The following is a 15983-nucleotide window of genomic DNA, read 5'->3' on the forward strand; positions in this document are numbered from 1 at the left end:
TTCACATCTATAAATAAGAAAGAGATCGTACTTCTCATCCATCAAAACATCCCCTTTTCATCCGAATAACACCAAAATTAGAGAAGATAATTGAGAGCACTAAGTGAGTAAAACCCAATAAGCATTTAAGAAGAAAATTGTGTCCATATATAAGAAAATGGAGAGAGATTGCTTCAATCAAATTTACCGATTTTCAACGCATCTGGATTTGACTACTTCAGGTTCGATCTTGATTCTTCTTTGTTAAAGTGCACTTCAACACGAAGCATTTCGTTGTATATTGTAAGTAGACCGTCATCAACTGTTTACATCTGGACAACGTAAATTCTATTCTAAAGAAAGTGACTTTCATAGCATGCTTCAAATGGGATAACATCAAAACTTAATTTATTTATTATATATAGAAAGTCATTAATTAAATATTTAAAATAAAATAAAAAAATATAAAATTTTAGCAGATAGGTTATTTCCAACATATACCCCGTCTCGCGGATGGACCCTATGCACCAATCCTTGAGCGCCACATGGGATTGATGAGTCACTGGTGATCTGTGGTAGTACGTACGTTGCCTTCGTTTGAAGGTAATGCCTCCACAAGCCTTCCTTTTGACTTATTTTAAAACATTCTTTTTCCAAGGTACGTCCCCTCTCAAAAACCGGAGCACGAGGTTTGGCGGAGAGGATGCCGACCAATGGATCTACTTGCTTACCACTGTACAGATATATAGTTCGCACTTCCATGCACGTACTGAGTAAAAAAAAAAAAAAACTGGGGGGAAAACACTAGCTCAAGGGCCTTTCTATGGCCATGCATGGAGTCTTCCATGCGCGAACCCCATGCGATGAAAGGCATTTCACGGCCGCCATTTTGCTCAGATAGCGCTTTGTAGGATGTTTTTCACCTAGAAGTCCCCATCTTTAAATTCTCTCAAGATTAATTTTGAGAATTTCGTTCTAGAGAATGGTTGGAGGGGAGGAGCTGGTTTCATTATCAGGGGCCAAGCTCTAGGGTGATAGTTGCTAATGGCTGTTAGATCTTCGACACTTCGGTTCCGGAAGTAAAGCTGCAGGCAGCCTGAACTAGCTGGTGCCATGCTAGACGAGCGCTAGCTCCGAGCCACCTCGATCATACTGGAAGATGATTCATCCACCGTTATTAGTTGGATCCAAAAGGGCCCGGGTAGAGGTAGACGGGTATATCCCTTGCTTCGAGATATCTGGATGATGGTGAGTGATACAGTGGCCTTTCAGACCAAGCATATGTACCGTAAGGCCAACGGGGCGGCAGACTGGGTGGCTGCATAAGTGGCAAATCACTCAGAAGATACCCTATGGACCGGGGAGGGGAACTTGCCCAGGGATTGTGTGATTTGCTGTTTACTGATTCTACTTGGTGTCTCTGTACTCGTATTGTATGAGATACCCGTTTTTAGCGCGAAAAAAAAAATCTCACAAAGAGGGATTCTAGAGTTCGCATAATTATATAATAGAATGGATCGGCATTTGTCATGCTACGTCATGTTTCTGTATTTCAAATTTCAGGGTCTGCAGGCACGTAAAGTTTTTATCTGAATAAGAGAGAGAGGATAACACCTTCTGATATTGCAGCTGGTTCACCAAGTGCAAATAGCTACGAGCAGCAGCTTCAGACATATATAACGGTGCTGATGTTCTTAATGAGTATTTAGTAAATTATATTTAATAAGAAACATAATATAGATCAGAAAAGAGAAACCAAAAGAAGACACGAGCAGCTTGAGCCCACCCGCAGCCGCCAACCTTCTCCATCCTCCCCCTTCTTAATTAGTTCTCAGTTATTATTTATTAAATACAACATTCTTGATTTGCTTCTTCCTCTGAAGGAAACGGTAGAAGGAAAACAACATAAAAAAGTGAATGTATTTATTAAGTTACATAAATAGTAGGGGGGAAATTATATGTGAGAAATCGAAGCCTTCCATGCTTCTTCTACATCAGCAAACACGCCCCACAATGGTTTAAATGACTTTGAGGAGGAGGAAAAAAAAATATTTGGGCAAATCAACTCCTTTTTTGTTTATGAAAATAACCTGATTTAAAATTTTCAGAAACTTGTATCCTAGCTCTCTATCAAATACACCGGTGCCATGTTTTAGGTGGAGTTGAATGTTGAGCCTGCAACGCAAATTGACAAATTGAAGTATGCCTAGAGCCTAGGATAGAAGCATCTTAAAAAGTCCAAAATGGGAACATTTATGGGGAAAAAGAAAAGACCAAACCTGCAAAAACTGAAATAAAAAAGAGTTGTTTTTGCAAAATTCTCTATAATCGTTCAATGAAAAACAGTAATTATCAGATCAGACCTATGAAATTCAAGATCTATTTAGATGCTGGAAGATTGTGGCAACAAAAAAATCAAGTTATATTAATCGAACAATATAGAACATTAACATATTCCATAACTCTTAAAAAATTGCATGGTTCGGTATTGAACCAGTATTGGTTTGGAGGGGCATAATTCAAAAGTAGGTCAGAGGTAACCTCACCTAATCAAGCTGCTCAAGAATCAAGTGGTTCATCCAAAATTGTAGGGAGATTCAATTGCACTGATGGGTTCAAAACCAAGATGGTCGGTCTAAAACCTAATTCATCATAATTTAAAAATTACAATAAGGTTACAAACAACTCAACCATTAAATGGCAGTTTGGGATTGTTTGATTGTCGTGCTTAAATATACAATCAAGCACATTTATTGGATTGCTTAAAAATTTTGATGATAATTTTTCTTAAAAATAAATCCTTTTCTCTTTGATACAAACCAAAAGATAAATATATTTTGTCTATTCTTTTGGATATTTTCAATACTAACTTAAATTTTAAGCTGTATAGCTCTGACATTTTCAACAAGTTTGTTAAAAAAGTGCCATTCGGCAAAACTTGTCTTGAGAAGCATTTTTCTTATAGTAGATATGATACTCGGTGTCGAGAAAATGTTTCTCATAAAGTTATGAAATTCTAAATTATATAAAATCTATGTTGTGGTTACATATTTATCTATCTATTTATCTTTCTCTATATATATATATAGAGAGAGAGAGGTAGATATGTATATATATCATTCTCGGCATGAACATTTAATCTTAATTAATTTGAAAAAAAATCCTTATGGTGGTATTTCTTTGAGCATCAATTTATTCTCTAATATTTTTCTTATATGCTAGTAGATGCATACCCTGCATTATATTTGAAAACATACAAAAGTTATCTCCATTCCATTTTCATTAATGCACTCAAAAAGGAAAAAAAAGTCCAAAAATAGCTTATATAAAGAAAAGGGAAAAGATCTTTTACATTATTCTTCATGGTTTCTCTTTATTGGCATACCACCTGCAAAATATTGAACTATTATTAATTAGAATATAATTTTATACAAATTTTAATAAAATATATGATTTATATGATATATTGCTTTAAAATCTTAACATAGTTGTCTAAATATTATATAAAAATTTAGATAGTATATGATACATTATATATATGGTAAGTATGTTATGCTTCTAACTTCAGCAGACACATAAAACTTTAAAACGATAGGTTAAGTTGATACCACACCTTCTCTCTTGCAAAAATACAGCATTTAGATAAAAAAAAAACGTCATAAACAATCTAAAACCAGAATTTGAAGACCAAAAAAGACTGTTTTAAGAATTTTTGGGGTGCATCCATGCACATCTATCAATTCCCTTCAAGCCAAATCCACCCATGATTGATATGGGATCGATCCTTCAGTATTTCGAACCTTGTCACAAACCAAGCCCCCATGTGAGAAGGATTCTAGAAGGCACTTCAAGAGAGGAGAATCAATCGCCAAAGCAAGAGAAAATTTAGAACATGCTGTCAGCAGAAGGCTCAATTTGGATTTCAAAACATCACACCATACTGGAAAACAACCAAGAACTCATCAACTCCATCAAATATATTTAACCAAAGGAGCAATTAGCTGGATATTGGAAGCAGAACCTGTATTCTTAAGCCATGGATTTGATACAAATATGAGGACAGCTTTATCTGGAGAACTATTTTTTGGTAAGTCTAGAATTAATTTCAATATTAATTAATCTGTACAAATACCCTCAGAACTTTTACAACACAATGCTGGTATGAAAATTAAGAAAATCACCCTCCATCCCCTGTATCCCTCACCATCCACTTCCACATCACCTAGCTCATTCAAGACCATGAAAATTCCACCCTCAATCTCTCTCTCTCTCTCTCTCCACACCAAACTGGGGATGGATTAAGTGATACCTTCACAGCTGCAATGCTAAATCAGGCTGCTGCGAATCAACCAGAACACCTGAAACTGGTGACCCTGGTGACTGGAACCCGACATTTAGATCAGGGGGAACAGAACCAGGTTTGGCATTCAGCAAGAAGCCCTGCCATGGCCTTTGAGAACCCCGGCCAGAATCCAGCAAGTGACTGCCAGAATTTGACAACGAACTTGGATTACCCACCACAGCCTTGTCCGCATTTGACAGGTTCAAATGTGCCTGGTTGATGTAGCTGCTGTTGCTTCCACAAACTGCGTCAAAAGATCCAGCATTTCTATTCATAGTCTCCACAGAAGAGCTCCCGGGCAGCCTAGATAGTCTAATCATCTTTCCAGCTTGAGCCACGGAGGTATGGAAACCATTCACAGTATGTTGAATTGCTGGATTCTGATGAAGCAAGAAGGAAGTCTTGGGCTGAATAACACCACCACTATTCCCCAGGCTTCCAAAGTTAACTCCTCCAGGATCTGGACCATGTATGGAGCCGGTGGGTCTGCTTGGCAAAGCAGATGCCAGAGCCGGTGATGGAGGACTTGCGACAACCTGGCCTTCCTCGACAGCCAATTTATTTGAGGATGAAATCTTTGGCTGGGATACAGAAAGAGAGGATGCACAAAGTAGTGGCTTAGAACGGTGTGGCACTTCGCTTTCGCCAATCCATCCAGGTCCAAACCTCGTACCAGGGGGAACTGCTCGTTGAATCTGTTTGGCAGCAATTTCCCAACCAACAGGGCCAAGGGTTGCAGCAAATCGAGCCAAGCTCCGAGCATATGCATACTCCATGTGAAGACCCACCTAGTTTCAATCAAATCATTATTACATATGGCAAAGGCGATACTTTGCAAGGTGATTATTTTTTGAATAAGAAAAAATATTACTAAATAAGATAGAAAAAGAAAGGCTGATGACTTCCAATGGAGGCACATGCAAAATATATATATATATATATATTATATTTTTTGAATAATTTTTCATATTAATTTGAACATATTCCAGTAAAATAATGTAAAGCAAAACATAGCAGATCCATCAGCCCCATATTAATCATGCCGTTAAGAAAACTATAAGAGGAAAAGGTTCCTGAGCAGCAGTCGGTACTTACTGGCGCCAGCTGCTTCCTCTCCCTATCTAATGCAGATAAGACTGGTGGCCCATACACACAAGCTGACAGCTGGGGTTGCTTATATGTATGGCGTCGATTTTCATCTATAACAGAAAATTTCTTTCCGTATTTTGTTGAAGCCCCCTTCTTCCCGGAACCTGCAAAAAGGACCCAGAAAGGACTCAGAACTTCAAATCTAAAAAATTTTAAAGGAATGCAACCAAAATTATATCTGCAGTTTTTAAAGCACGTAATTAGAAGGATGTTGCATTGAGTGCATAATCACTTACCTGAAAATTCTTCATTTCTTTCTGTTCTATGCCCACTGATCCAACTATGAGTTTCAGCATTGCGAAGACCGTATGCTCTTCCAGGCAGAGCTGCCATGCTGGACTTATCCACCACCAAATCTCTTCTCAACAAATCATTTGCCAAATTTGAGAAGTGATTATTATCTCCAGCATTAGCAACTGTTGCACCAGAAGAGAAATCAGAACCAACACGGTCAGCAGGAGGCCTGCTGACTAATTGTTTGACAGTCTTCTTGCTTGGTGGCCTGCCTCTCCGCACAGGCTTTGGTTCTGGCTCATTATCATCACTTTCTTGTCTAAGATTCTCAAAGTCCTTTTTTGCAAGCTCTTGGATGGATCGTGCCTGTAATGAGAGAGCACTTATCAAGACTACATACACACAAATAAAGGCTAATACATCTAATGTATTACTCCAGAAACCAAGAGATATTATAATAATTAGGAACAGAACAGAGACCTGTTTATAGTAAATTGTATCTGATGCATTGTATCGCATTGCATTTGAGCTGATTAAGAAAACATCTTTCTGCAAAAATATACAAAATGCAAGTCAAATTTCTTTGGCCTAATCAGAAGCATGTTCCTGTTTCAGACTTTAATGAAGATAACACACACACACACACACACGGAGAGACAGAGAGAGAAAGAAAGAGCATGGAACAGACAATGTCACTCCATTCTTACAAGTAAATCATGGAACGAACCCAAAACAATCAATCAGACATGACGCATCTAGTCTAATCACAAGAAGATACCGACTTCCTTGGAAATGGTTATCATTGCATCTAACTCTTTTTCCAAGCAGATGATGTAACACGATGTAATTCAATCAACATCTTAATAATATGGGCTTCAAAATCATCTAGTAGTGATAAGTTCATTGTCAAACATGAGAAAGCACATCAACAGTGCAAACACTGTAAGAATCCAAATTTAGAAACAAATTTGCACTTCTCTTAGGTTTCACAAACACATGATTAACAAATAAATATATATTTAACAGAGGTTTACATTTAAGTTTTATGGCTGTTTGAGTCCTTGCTGCCTCAGCAAAACATAAACTTGTTTATCAATCCCTATAGATTCCTTTTCTCAAAAATAATTAAGAAAAAGAAATTCAAGCTTTGATTAAAAAGAGAGAAAAAACAAGATTTTTCATCCAATGTTGTGTATATATAAATTAATTTCATGAAACACATCCTTCAGAGAGAAGACAGGTATACTTGATAAAATGCCGACCAAGCATCACAACACATCGTGACGCAGTTATCTTTTGTTTTGTGTTTTCCTCGGAAAACAAAAATTGTTTTGCAGGTTTCTCACACAGCATATGTATTTCTGATTATGTGACCTTGTTAGTCCATTATATATCACCTTTAGGTATTTAGATGAATCTTCTTATCTGCTAGGGTTGTACGGGTTTTCATCCTCTTTAGCTCCTGCTCCTGTCCAGCCCTTACAGTTAATTCACTTGCTATTAACCACTACTATCAACAATAAGCAACTGAATAAATGGTGGGACTGGAGTAGTGGATGGTGATGTGTGATTTAAATAGAGTGGTTGGCCAGAAGAATGAATAAAGAGGATCTGAACTCTAGCGTATGTCAAATATATCATCAATTACCCCACTGATATAGTTCTATCATGGTGTATTCATATTTTTTTTATTTTTATGAGCCTCATACAATGATGTTTTATTCTCTACTATGCTTATTTACAAAAGCTAGAAGCTAATCATCAATTATAGGTTCCTAACAGTTAAACAAGGAAAACTGTTTAATTATAACAGTGTTAAAATTTAAGTTAATTGGCATCATATGAAGATTGTTACTACAATCTCTATTGCAGTTTTACTGTCTCTAAAGTAGTGAATCACTATCTTGGATTTATTTATAACCTTCAAAAATGTCACCCTTGGTCACATCATATTCAGATTGTTTAAAAACAGCAAATTAATGGTGTCATGAGGCGTTCACCTAGAGCAGGATGTATAGTGGCAGCAGTCAACGCAGCAATCACTATAGGATATATGGTCATACCTTAGAAATGTGCAAGTGCATCAGCTGTCAGCTATTTAGCCAAAGAGAAAGTGAGGTGTCAATGGAGGAATCAGGCATGGTCTTGCCATGGCAAAATCGTATCATACCGTTAGGTTCTGGTCACTTTCTCTCTCAAGTTTGCATCAACAACAACTTGGTATTCCTATCAAGAGTTCTATTAAAGCATCTTTGCATGCCTAAAAATAAAATATTACTACAAAAGTAAGCCATCTTTAGTTCCATAGCTACTTATGACAACCATAATTAATACACTAAAAACCGCATATACACAAGTTAAAACATTGGATTATCAAATTTATCCACCAAATTCTATTAGCCATCCAACTCTGGCACAGACTATATTTTCACACTTCATACTCACCTTCCAGATACAAACTTCTAAAAATTTGACATATCCTACTATGTTAGCACAAGGTTGATAAGAACTTAATAAGAGAGCTAGTATTGTATTTCAAGGAAATAAAGGAATGCAATGCACACAGAAAATTGAAATAAATGACGGTACATAGAATTCTTAGTTACAGGGGTCAAGAATAGTTGAGGCAGGATGTGTGAAGCCCCAGCAATGTCGAGCATAAACAAAGAATCCGCACTAAGCCTCCTTTTACAATCCAATCACTAATGAACCTATCATGAACATTCTAGAAGATGGACCAAGGCATATATTATTTGTAGAAGATATTGTGTTGGTAGATTAGAGGACATGATTTCTTCTTTTTTCTTTTTTTTGTTTTTTGGGGGGGGGGGGGGGGTGGGGGGGGGGAGGGGGGAGAAGAGGACATGATTAAATGCTGAATTAGAACTACGCAGCAAAGAATGCGAGGTAACAGCTCAGAAATCAGTGGGCAAAAAATAAATTCAGTTTTAATGGAAATGTAAAGAAAAATGAGGCCTCAATTATATCTGATAGGAAAAGAAACTATATAATGATTGATTTCCATATCTTGGACCTATTATACAAAAGAATGAAAGATGACCACAATTCTAATAAAATAGAAGCTGCAAAAAATGAAATGTATAGATGCTTCAATGATGTTATGTGATCGATGCACTGCTTAAGAACATGAGGGGATTTTAGGGAGAAAAAACAAAAGCAAGAACGCCAGTAATAATGTAATAATGCAAGGTTTAGCAGGTTGTATAATAATAATTAATAAGAGTCAAAGCAAAGAAGATAGACATAGTGGAAATGAGAAATTAGAGATATATGAGTGATACGACAAGGAAGGGTACAGTGAGGAAGGAGGTGGAGGTCTAGGTGTATGTTACTTTAAGACAAAGTAATGTAGAACCATTTAAGATGGTATAACATTCAACAAAAATATGAGGAATTAGTAAGAATGCATTGTTCGATCTTGTTTTGGAGGGTCTAGAAAAAAAGGAAGGAAAGATCTCGTGAAGGGGAGTTAAAAAAGAGGATCTGGAAAAGCTTATAATAACAATGAAGGCAGTCAGGATTCATAAAGCCGATACCGAAGATTTGGGACAGGATCTACTGATTATAGCAACGATTACGGATATGATTAAATTATTTTCTTAAAGTTGACCTCATTTTTGTGATGCCCTAGCTGGCATGGCAAGACCCTAGACAGCTACCTGGTAAAAATGGACTAGTTTGGATCACATTAAGGTGAATCCAAAAGTGTGAAAGCCTCAGATAAGAATTCAAACAAGATCTATAAAAGTAGTTTTGGCTAAATGAGAAAAAAGGACAATCCTAAAAACATACGTTTTCCAGACTTTACTGATGGATTTAATTGAAGTCTTGATAGTATGCATTAAAAAGCATTATACAATTACAGGATTTGATGATAGATATGCATGTAAAAATGCTCGATAGCAATATCTTAAGTTATTCATGATGATGTCTAGCTCCCTAGTGTTTTTTCCTGCAACATAGATTATGTTGGCCTTGTTATGGTAGTAATACCACCGTATTGATGGCCAGCCTACATGATACAATCGCCAGCATGGGACTACCATGGGAGCGACTCACCTAGGTAAAACAGGCCCAAAAAACAAATAGACGAAAATAGTAATCAGTAGTATAGGATTTATATGCCACAATGCGGCAGATAAACCTGGCTTGTCCAATATTAGTGCATATTGGCCTCTATCATACTGACCATACCAGAGATTACAAGGCAAAACACACAATATTTCAGCCCTCCCTTTTGCAAAATATTAAAAAAGAATTTCTGAAAGCTGCTAGACCAAAACAAGCATGGTGTCTTCTAAGTACTGCTAGACCAAAACAAGCATGGTGTCTTCTAAGTAACTTCCCACATACAAGATCAAGGCTAGCCTCACCTTCTCTTTAACATTATAAGGACTGACCCCAAAGGAATATTTTTCCTTAAAATACTTTCCTTTGATACTTCGAGCATGTAATAACTTCCAGAAGATTGCTCTCTCTTGATCATAGAACTCCACTATCCTTTTGAGCTCTAAACAGATAATATGAGTACCATTCGTGTATGAAGTGATAAAGAAAAAACTTAATATATTCTTGAACTTGCACATACATCAACTCTTTAACAGTTGAACCTGAGCATGGCAGGGCCTCTTTTACTTTTTTAATGATATAACAAATTATGTTTATATTTTAATTGTGTTTTTTATACAAAAGGAGCTCAGTTGCATGATAGATTCAGCTTCAAAATATGAACAAGGATTCTCGATTACGGCTTGCATTGTCTTTTTTTCTTTTTCCTTTCTGAGAGAGAGAGGGAAACCCATCTCATACTATACTTGCCTAGGTCTCAATATTTGAGGATGCACCATCCATAATTCAAACCTAGAAACTCAAGTTGCTAGGTAGAGGGTAATCACCTCAGGGACAAAGTAGCAGTACCAAGCTTACTGTATCATCTATCTGATCCTTTTCTTTCTCCATTTTTCTAGCTATGATAAACTTACCCAAGCAAATTTGGAAAAGTATTTCTAGAACTCCTATGCATAACCATCAAACTGTTGCATCCCATCAACATACAATTCCTTAAAGGTAAAAATTATAACCATGAAATATTGATCTGGCTTCTCAATAATACTCCCTAGCCCACTCTTCGCCCCACAATTTTACCATAGCCCAACACCCCCCTCCAAAACATCTCCCTACTTTGTCAAAGCTTAACAATAAATATCATCCTCATCCAAATAAGCTAAAACCATGTAAGCCTCGGAATAACATTATGGGTCATATATTAGCCATTTATAATGTAGTTATTATACTAGTATCAACAACCAATCCATTACTCTCCTTTAACTATTACATTAAAAGGTGCAATTGATAGATAAACCCCTAGCAGACTCCAAAAATAAAGGAACCTATACTAGCATCTTTCCTCTCTTCCACATATAAATCTAGTTTACTTATTCTTTCATGAAGAATGAAGCTACTCTAAATTGAAAACTGCTTGTCACGGACTCACAACCCATAAGCTTAACCTGTTGGAAGGACCGCCCCATGCTAATAAACTCATGTAAAACCCCTTTTATTAGTCAATGTGGGACTATGACAATCTCCCCCATCCAATCTTGTGACGCCCTCATCACGGTTGGCTCCTTCTCAAGAAAGGGAGGCCCACCCATGGCCAAGGCGCTAGTCGACCGTGCCAGATTCTCCTCAGCCTTCATATCCTCCAATGAGGAGCCCGTATGACTAATAAAGATTGTGATGCACAATGGACCTGGCTCTAATACCACTTGCCATGGAATCACAACCCAAAAGCTTAAACTGTTGGAAGGAGGACTAGCCCAGGCTAATAAACCTATGTGGGGCCCCTTTTATTAGTCAAAGTGAAAATTTTCTATGGCATTAAAAAAAAAAGAAGAAAGTCTCAAATCTGGAATCAATTTCATGCTTTCCAACTTCTGTTCTTAAGAAAGAGCACATTACTAATTATGCATCATTCTGCATTCCTGATAGAACTAGATAAAATGACCCCATATAACATTACTACTTATTTGATCAGTTTAAAAGTGGATAAGCATAGACGCAAACATTCCCCATAAGCAGCAAGAAAAATAAAGATACATACATAAAAGCAGGCAACCATATGATATCCATGATGCCTAACCATTGGCTTGGGAAGCAACAAAGTGGATGTCATGACTGGTAATTGCTGGAGGTACATGATGAAGGATTTGTTATATATAGAGAGAGGGAGAGAGAGAGAAAATATATATACATATATAATCCTAAGAACTGGAGACACTCTCTACTGAATATAGCTATACTTGTTTCATAATGTAGACACAATTTATCTTTCCAAACTTTGATACAAAAAATAATTTCAATGCATGTTTATCCAATCAACAAGAGAAGTGATCTATTAAACTCAACATCTCTAAGCAAAAATGGATCTTACAGATACAGAAATTAAACTAAAGTAGTTACCAAAATTAAACTAAATTAATGGCAGCTCAAAAGTACATTATGAGATGTAAATCATCTACCACAAAAAGTTCAAACAAGATATAGCAAAAGCATCTAGAGCAAAATGGAAACCATAGATGAAAATATATGCTGAGGCTTTTACCAAGAAACATGGACACAGATATATATAACAGAAAAGCAGATTTAAGCATGTGGATATCTGATATGTCAGAGAACCAGCAGTTCATAAAACAGCCTTACAATGCACCATTCGTTACCGACCTCAAATTGTTCCAAATTCGCATATGCTCCATCCGAAAGCTTCTTCCGGATGGTTCCAAAATCCATAGGATGCTCAATGATATCATGGTAATCCGGAAGCTGCAAACATTAGTCAGTAAAACAATCGGTTCAACAGATTAATCTCTGTTATGCCAGTAAACATAGCCATAGGGAAGGAAAAAAAACTTCAAAATTTTCTCCAAAACAATAACAATAATGGCTTCCAAAGCACACCTCGTTCGGATCCACGGGCTCCGAGAACACGCCATAGGCATCCTTCCTGATGGTAAACCAGAAAATCCAATCAAAGAACTCGGACACAGCACTTTGAGCACGGGAGCAAAACCCAGAAAAATTAAATAAAATGAGGAGATGCCAGTAAGCTTCAAATAAAGAAACCAGAGCACTCACTTCCGCAGCCTATCTAGGATGAAAACCAACAACTTTTTGTCCGGCAAAGGCGTTGTGGGCCCGGAATCTGATGGCTCTAAAACAAATAAACAAATATCACTGGAAAACCCACCCGTCTAAACCTAGATTTATCCTCCCTTTCTCGAAATAAATGCACGAGAAGCCAAACCTTGAGAAGGATCCGTCGCTTTCGAGGCTGAATTCTGCCTTTGCCTTTCTGTCTGCAAGAAAAAACATTACCAAATCAGTCAGAAAAAAAGCGAACAAAAAACAAGACAAAAATAGGTCGGAGCTAACAGATCTACCCCATTAAAATTAGCCACAAAAAAAAAAAATCGAAGGGGCAAACGAAAAGATACGGAAGAGGACAAAGGTAAACCTTTTTTTCTTCTTTTACTTCCACAGATCAGCGGTCTATTTCTCACAGATAATAAAAAATAAATGGAAACAAATCCGTATAGATAAAACACTTCAAAAACTCCAATTTTCAACAACGAAAAGCAGCTAGGTTTCCCAAAAAATGATTGGAAATGTTGACCCAGTCAAATCCGAGAACTTTCTCAGTCTGGAAATCCACCAGCAAGCAAATAAATAAATAAATAGAACCCCAAAAAAGAACGGAATCCAAGGAGAGACAGCCCCCACCGAGAGGGCCGCATAGATTCTCGATCCGTAACCCAGATCGTACGAAACTACCAATGCCCCATTAATTCCAGAACCCCTCCCACTCCCACCCCCATCCCGATCTCCACCCCCACAGACACATACAACCACCAGAAAAAAGGCAAAATTAGATCCATTTCACATTAATTTTTTTTTTTAAAAAAAAAAACCTTGTCCTGATCGGCAGCGACGGCGTCGATCTTGCGCTTCCTTGCGCCGCTGCTTCCGCCGCCGTCGGATTCGGAGCCGGAGGCGGAATTGGCGCCGCGACCGGGGAGGCGGAGCACGAGGCAGAGCTTCCTCTCTCTCCTCCTTCCGGCAGAATCGTCTTCCTCATCGTCGTCGTCGTCGAGGGCGGCGTCGCCATCGGGGTCGGGATTGGGGTTCCGGCCGGTGTGGCGGGGGCCTGAGGAGGAGGACAAAGCTTGGAATCGGAGGTAGGTATTGGGGCCAACGCTAGGGTTAGGGTTTTTCTGCTGTTGTTGGAGGCGGAGGCTACGTCTTTGGAGGTCGAGGAGGGATGGGCGGCCCTTCTTCTTCCTCTTCTTCTGCGGCTCTACTTGGTCGGTGGCGGGCTTGCCCATTTCTACGAACGGCTGCCCCGCCCCTTCGCTTTCTCTCTCCTCTCTCTCTCTCTTACCCTTTTCTTTCTCTCTCTCTTCTGTTTCTTTCTCTCTCCACGAACAGCGGGTGGGGGTCCGGCGATTTTTTTTTTTTTTTTTGCAATAGTTTTTTGTTTTGTTTTGGCTTATCTTCCTTCGGGGCCGCCTTTTTGGAAGAACGTCGCACGTGAAAGCCACCTGCGCTTTAACGGCACGCGGCTCCCCTGCCCAGCGTCCGAACGCCCGCATATAATTTATATGCGTGTTACGAATTTATAGAACGATAACCCTTGGTCATGGTTCAACAAAGACACTGAGTTTTAACCTAGCCACCTAGGTGAACCAAATTCACTGATTTGATTTGTAGCATGGTAAAATTTATAAGGTTCCATCCTTTGATGAACCAACTTAACATATACAACATAAGACTTGTAATTCTTGGGACTTGTTTCGCTCGTAGAAAAGAGAAATAAAAAAAAGTATGGTCAATAAAAAATAATAAAGAAATGTTTCGTATTTGGTTGAAATTTTTAAAGAAAAAAATAAAAAAGTAATTTTTATATAAAATGAGATTTTTACATTTTATCTAAAAAAAATAAATCTACATTGAAAAAAAAAAACTAATTTTTACTAGACTAGAAATTGAAGTATTTTTATCAAAAATATCCTTAAGCTTTTAGATAAAAGTGGATAAGATTTATTACAAATATTTTACATAATTTTTTTAGAAAAATAAATACTCAACCAAATATAAACTATTTTGAAATATGTAAATTTTTTTATAATATGCTAAATATGCAAAAAGTTATTTTTTCAGACATCAATTTTATAAAAAAATATTTTAGTAAAATAATTATAATAATATTAATTTGCACTCAATCGAATATAAATATATCTGTACGCGGGAGTGGCCAGGCCTGCGGGAATCAGCGGATGACGAGGCCTGCTGTCATTACAACAACATTAGTAATTAAAAAAATTCCAAAATGTGCGCCAGATGAAAAATATGTTTTCATTTGATCAGCCATAATTTGTTAGAGAAGGAATTCTTTTGTTTTTTGTTATGACAACAAAAAACGTCTGAATTGTGATATATTATTATTCTTTCAAACTTGAAAGAATTTATGGTCATAAGGAGATAAATGGACAGATGACAGGAGAAAGGTTTCCAGTTCAGACTCCTGTGTAGGTTCAACTAACTGATTTGGAAGTCTAATAACTAGGGCCCATTCATATGGCTTTTTGATTGAATTAAGGGATGGTGGAAAAGAAATAAAATGGTATGCAGCCTCTAATAACTAGGGCCCATTCACGTACCAGCCATGTTCATTTGACACATCTCTGAAAGTGGAAGATCGTGATTAGTTTTAGACCAATAGCAGCTCCATGGGGTTCGAGATGTACCATAAAATTGCTCGAAGTTCTTATGCAAAGTCCTCTTACTCTTCTTGGCAAGTAATAGAAGCTTTCATACGTGAATCAGATTTGCTGCTCTCATGGAGCCTCAATCACCGTGGCAGGATCTCGAGAGTCTGAAGCAAGGATCTATACTGACAAGAACTTCCAGGTTCTTGCGCATTTTATCACTGCTCGCGACAAAAGCACCAGCTCCAAGTATTTTGTCCTTTGATTCAGATAGCAGCACTCGCACGAGATTAGTATGAGCTACTGATGTTAAAAAAAAAAAAAAAAGGCGAGATGGCATCCTAACTCCATGTCAAATCATCTTTTGTCGCCTCCATAAATCTCCCAAATGCCAAATTGAGACGATTTTAGTATCAGGAGTGCGTCTGAAGTGATGAATCTGGGTATCCAGAAATACTGGGTGAATGCCGGAGAAACTGGCGCGAAGATGCTCC

At 37.6% G+C, this 15983-nt stretch overlaps 1 protein-coding gene across 4 annotated transcripts; it reads right to left on the reverse strand.

Annotated features, from left to right (window-relative positions):
• Nucleotides 1–3936: 3936 nt before the first annotated feature.
• On the reverse strand, nucleotides 3937–14443 carry LOC103723222 (uncharacterized). 4 transcript variants are annotated; one of them, XM_088705821.2, is made up of 9 exons: nucleotides 13693–14443; nucleotides 13029–13080; nucleotides 12860–12926; nucleotides 12683–12773; nucleotides 12449–12547; nucleotides 6185–6253; nucleotides 5707–6070; nucleotides 5417–5574; nucleotides 3937–5109 (listed from the first exon to the last, which is right to left on the reverse strand). In XM_088705821.2, exons 1-9 carry the CDS (start codon nucleotides 14371–14373, stop codon nucleotides 4291–4293), a joined length of 2400 nt encoding a protein of 799 aa, XP_088561947.2. In that variant the 5' UTR covers nucleotides 14374–14443; the 3' UTR covers nucleotides 3937–4290. The 4 variants fall into 4 exon arrangements, with proteins under 4 accessions (XP_088561947.2, XP_088561949.2, XP_088561948.2 ...); XM_088705823.2 differs by having other exon boundaries at nucleotides 12683–12728; nucleotides 13693–14442; XM_088705822.2 differs by having other exon boundaries at nucleotides 12683–12728; nucleotides 12860–12935; nucleotides 13693–14442.
• Between the last annotated feature and the right edge of the window lie 1540 nt (nucleotides 14444–15983).

Source organism: Phoenix dactylifera, chromosome 10, assembly GCF_051530095.1.
Source record: "Phoenix dactylifera cultivar Ajwa chromosome 10, Ajwa_hap1_PhDact_Kaust_v1.1, whole genome shotgun sequence".
Lineage (NCBI taxonomy): Eukaryota > Viridiplantae > Streptophyta > Magnoliopsida > Arecales > Arecaceae > Phoenix > Phoenix dactylifera.

Excerpts from the sequence above, each read along its gene's own strand:
- LOC103723222 (XM_088705820.2), bottom strand. The coding sequence starts at position 14,373 with ATGCGGGCGTTCGGACGCTGGGCAGGGGAGCCGCGTGCCGTTAAAGCG. Across the intron at positions 13,081-13,692 it reads TCGCTGCCGATCAGGACAAG|ACAGAAAGGCAAAGGCAGAA; the intron begins GTTTTTTTTTTT and ends TTTTTCTTGCAG. Across the intron at positions 5,110-5,416 it reads AGAGGAAGCAGCTGGCGCCA|GTGGGTCTTCACATGGAGTA; the intron begins GTAAGTACCGAC and ends GATTGAAACTAG.